Source organism: Chelmon rostratus, chromosome 10 (genome assembly GCF_017976325.1).
Source record: "Chelmon rostratus isolate fCheRos1 chromosome 10, fCheRos1.pri, whole genome shotgun sequence".
In the NCBI taxonomy this organism is placed as follows: Eukaryota; Metazoa; Chordata; class Actinopteri; order Chaetodontiformes; family Chaetodontidae; genus Chelmon; species Chelmon rostratus.
In genome coordinates, this window is record NC_055667.1 from 18,552,707 (window position 1) to 18,557,956 (window position 5,250).

The following is a 5,250-nucleotide window of genomic DNA, read 5'->3' on the forward strand; positions in this document are numbered from 1 at the left end:
TCATTTGCAAAGTGCGTTTTATTTTACGTTGCCTTGATTACATGCCTCTACATTCAAAAATAAGCCAGTATCATATATGATCCAACTGTGAAAGATTAACATTTTTCCCCCTTTCCCCTGAGGAAAAAAAAATCTCATTGATAGTTAAGTCGGATATTCTGTACATACAGGAAAAACTCTGTAATGGGCTGACCTTTCCTGCAACTGTCTTTAGGTTGAACCAACTCGTTTGTAAAAATACAAAAAGGAAGTTATTTCTGTAGACATTAGCCTTCAGTCGTTTCCCGGGGGGAGCAGAAGTCTTCTTCTTGGATAATGGATCACGGAGCCTGTGGTGTTGGCCCTTTTATGCAGGAGACACAGAGCTGGAGGAGACAGAGGAGGCCTCGGTCTTGGAGGCAGTAGATGCTCCCTCCTCTTCCTCAAAGGGATTCTTCCCGCAGCACAAGGTGGTGATCATGCAGTGGCGGAACTGCTTGTTCATGCAGATGTAGATCATTGGATTGTAGATGGAGGAGCTCTTGGCAAAGAAGGCCGGGATGGTCATGAACACTGGTCCAAATTCAGAGCCCTGATGTGTGAAGATCCACCAGGCCACACCTGCATAGGGTAACCAACATACCAGGAAGGCGATGACCATGATTACGACCATGCGGGTGACTTCCCTCTCAGCCCTCTGGGTGGTCTCAGACTCCTGCTGGGCAGCAGCAGCCTCCTTGACAGCACAAAGCAGACGGCCATAGCAGAAGAACACAACAGTCAGTGGAATAAGGAAGTGGCAGATGAACATGTAGACAACAAAGGACTCATTGTTGAAGCCCTCTGCACGTGTGTAGTAGTCGACTCCACATGAGCACTGCATGCCTTCAGGGATGTAACGAGACCAGCCGACAAGGGGGGGCACGGCACAAGCATTAGCCATCAGCCAGGTGAAGCTCAAACCCATGATTGCGTGATTCTCCCCGAAGCGGAAGTTGCTGATGGGCTTGCAGACAACCACCCACCTTTCAATAGCCAGAACAACCAGTGACCAGAGAGAAATCTCACCGCCGAGGGTAGCAAAGTATCCTTCCAGATTGCAGCCAAGACGTCCTAGGACAAAGTAGCCGTGCATAGAGGTGTACATCGTTGTGGTGAATCCTCCAAACACCATGAAGAGGTTAGCCACAGCAAGATTCAGCAGGATGTAGTTTAGGGGGGTTCGCAGCTTCTTATGTTCCAGGGTGACGTACAGGGTGAGGAAGTTGATGGGGAAGCCAAGAAGGATGAGCAGGAACATGTAGGCACCCAGGGCAGCATAAGCTGCTGGGTTGACAAGGTAGTACTGAGGGTATTCATAAGGACTCCGGACAATGCCAGTGGTGTTTACCATAGGGACATAGAAAAATGGTCCCTCCGTGCCGTTCATGGTTGCGGCTTGCGGTTGCGATCAGCCCTTCGGTGATGTTTCCTCTGGCTGTTCAGGAGAGTGATGGAGAGGGACCTTGCGACAAATGGACCCAGATCTGGCTTTTAAAGGCACACCTTGGATTATCACTTTCCAAATCCGTCAGCACAAAGTGATTTAGGCCACAGTTAATATCTAATCCAGCCACGACTGCAAACATAACTGACCACTCATCAAGATATTAAGGTTACACCTGCTGATGCCTATCATAGCGCTATCTGATAACTGCTTATATTAAAGAATGATTACTACTTGATAAATGTGTAAATAATTCAAAACTTTGCATGCAATGAATTTGAAAAATATTATTGAAAGTGACTGTTGCTGTGCACAGTTTGCATGTATTGTTTGATTTTGTGTAACTTTCATTCAGGTGCTCCCAACTCCTTAAGTAAAAACATGCAGGTGGAGGCGACTGTAGCCACTGATTTGCGAAAATATAGATGTGAATTTAAGCATGAGTGTCAAATCATTCTTAGCTGTGTCATGGCAAGTAACCAGGCCCTGAACAGAGCTCATTTCATAATCTGTAACCCCAAAACCTTAATCTAATGCATATCGTAACATTTTTATGATTATAACATCAAGGGTAACCGTTTATTCTAAAAACATTTAACACTTAAAGACATATCTGAAAATAAGATGGTGTTTTAGACTACTTTACTCATGATGGATACAGGTGCATTAGAAAAGTATGAAAAAAAAATTATTTTGTGCATGAAACCAAAAGTCAGTCATATGTACTAGACTACAGTTTACCCTTCTAACAAACAAAAGAACAACATAGTCACTCGAAGACAAATTACTCACAAGTCGGGCGACAACTACAACAATTACTTTCATAATCAATTAATCCGCCAGTTATTTTCCAGATCAATCGATTCATTACTTAAAATTGTGGAAAAATGCAGCGACGTCTTCCTTTTGCTTGTTTCATCCAAACAACAGCCTAAAACCTAAAAATATTCAATGTACTGAATAGCTGCTCATTTTCTGTCGATCGACTAATTGTTAAATCAACTAGTCATTGCAGCTCTACGTGAAAGGTTCTTTTTTTTTTTTCCAGTATAATTCTTGTAACAAAGAGTGCCTCATGGATTTATGGATTAACAACCTAGTCCTTCTATGATTATTTGTAAAACATGTTGAAATGAATGGTAAGGAAAAGAGAGAGCATACATAAATAAAAATCACTTTAGCCAGTACTTCATATCAGGCCTTGTGTTTTGTTTTGGTTTTTTTTTCAGAAATTAATAAAATCTTTCAAGACAATCAAAACAGCAGCAGAAAATTACACGGCTTGATAATGTATTTAAAATATATAATATCTCTCTTGTATTAATGTGTGGTAAGTAGCTGATTTTCTGTACTAAATTGAATGCAGAGCAGAGGCAGTGGTGTTGCTGAGTGGTGGACCATCTTAGCTGTTGGTAAAGCACTCAGCACTTTCCTAATGGGTGTTGTATTAAAGAGATTTGGGGCTTATGGTCGTGTTACTCTCACAAGCCTGTAATGGATTTAATGTCGTAGAGGGTCATTCTCACTCAGTAGGAAGTTGCTGTCTTCAGATGTGAGGCCTTACTTTTACTTGCTCGTTTTTTGTTTTTTTTTTTCCCCCCCAAATTCTTGTTCATGAATGGGTAGCGTGTCAGAATAATGAAACTGTATGAACTATAAACAAACCTTGAATTACTTAGAGTGATCGTATGTAAGCAACAAGGCCTCTCTAAGAGCCCATTATGTTGTTAGTAATTTTTACATCGATATTTACATCAGTAATTGTAATTTACAAGTAGGCTTAAATGCTTTGTAAAATTGTTTTCTTAATACAGTGTGACCTGGACACCCATTGGACAGGTCAGTACAGAAGATACTGGCTGAGAAGAATTCTCCTCTGTTGTGTGAAACAGTCAATGCTATGTGTTTGGTGTTTTATTACTTCAGTAAAACTTGCTTACTATTGTAAACAATAGTTCACCATTGGAAACACACAGTTTTGAACAAATAATATAGCTAACTACTTTAAATTTGCAATATCCAGCCATTCTAACTTAAGGTGTCATCGCATATGACGCATATCATGTGCCATGGAAACATTGAATGAAAATTATTGGCTTACTATAAGATGATGAAAAAAAATTGCAAATATTTTTGTTGTAGGCTACTTGACATGATTACCTGTGTGCACCTTTTTAAAACTAAAGAACGAAAATCCTACCCTAACCCTGAATTATTTCAATTGGATTAAAATGACAAGTTGGACTGAGTGGCAAAGTGTGGGCTAGTTTAATTTCTAAAACTAGGCCAACTAGACTGAGTAATATGTGCATACCATATGAGATCAGTTTATTTGCTACATGTCTGGTATGAAGGCATACAGAATATACCATTCATGGCCAACGAGCCTCAGGTGAAAAGTTTTTAGGAAGTTCAATTTTTAAAGCGGTAAGCAGTGGCTTGGGCAGTCATGATGGGGGAAACAAAGTACTATGCAAACACTTTGAACTTTTGTTTGTGAAATTATGCTATTTGTTAAACTCATATGCATGAAGTCCTAGGTATTGTAATTAGAGGAAACCATCGCGTATTGTGTCTGAAGTCAAGGGACAACAGAAAAAAAACACTAATTGGAGATACTTCTGAAGATAAGGAATTAAGAGTGATCTTAAGATGTACAACATTCATTTAAAATTTATTATGAATACTCCTGCATCTATCAGTAATGTAGCTGTCCATTCAGATTTCACTTTTCCACCACATTCTGCCCATTGATTGATTGACTGAGATTGTTGTTGATCTGTTACGGTGTCCCCAACACCTGACTAAATTGAGTGTCTGCAGTGAATGGCTGGTATTCTCTCCATAGAGAAGTAAAGCTTTCTAGAGATACCTTAAAATAAATTAAGCCCTCTTTAACTGAAAGAGAGAGACAAAAATACATCATAGAATCTCTTCAGTTGAGTGACTCCAGTCTCAAGTCTAAAGTCAAACACAAAGCTGCAACTATGGAGCTAATTTCCTGCTAAAACACAGCGTGGTTTACTAAGACAACAAACCTTTAACAAACTAATGCATTTTGTTTTGCAAATACAAAACATATTTCTCATGCATCATGCGTCAGAAGCAAATACAGCATGTCTTACAACATGTCTTACAAGTACAAAAATAAAACAAAAAATGCAAAAAATGAAAAGTAATGTGAGTTTTGAGACAATATTTCTGATGGGATTTTGCTCAGGATTTTTTCACAAATCTTATTAAATCCAACTATGGTTTTCGGCTGTTCAATCTGCTCTGCTATGACACACTGTTTGTTTGTGAATCGTAGAGCATTTGTAAAACATGTTTTGTTTGTTTGTTAAGTTTTGGCAGGATATTAGCTCCATTTGCAACGATTAGACAATTAATCAATCTGAAGAAATAAACAAATCAGCAACTTTGCTCATCGTTTAAGTCATTTTCAAGCACAATTGGGAAACACTTTCTGTTTCACCTTCACAAACATGAGGATTTTCATTGTCATATATGATATCTTATCAAGTCTTTGGGTTTTGAACTGTTAGTTGGACAGAAAAATTCCAATGCTCCACTCCAGGCTTTGAGATGTTGTCATTGGTGTGTTTCAATAGTTAATATTCAACTGACAAAATAATCAGCTGATTAATCGAGAATGAAAATAATTATCAGTTGCAGCCTTAGTCTAACACTGTACATGTAGATCAACATGTAGATTAACAAAACTTATTATTTTCAGACAATATAAGTCTGGTAGCAAGTGTATAAATAAACTATAATATGCATAG

General features: G+C 38.8%; 1 protein-coding gene across 1 annotated transcript; it reads right to left on the reverse strand.

Annotated features, from left to right (window-relative positions):
* Nucleotides 1-1,477, reverse strand: LOC121613408 (rhodopsin). Its single transcript, XM_041946790.1, has one exon. It carries the CDS (start codon nt 1,406-1,408, stop codon nt 347-349), a length of 1,062 nt encoding a protein of 353 aa, XP_041802724.1. The 5' UTR covers nt 1,409-1,477; the 3' UTR covers nt 1-346.
* Between the last annotated feature and the right edge of the window lie 3,773 nt (nt 1,478-5,250).

What these genes read in the sequence shown, in the direction of transcription:
- LOC121613408 (XM_041946790.1), bottom strand. Translation starts at nt 1,408, where the DNA reads ATGAACGGCACGGAGGGACCATTTTTCTATGTCCCTATGGTAAACACC.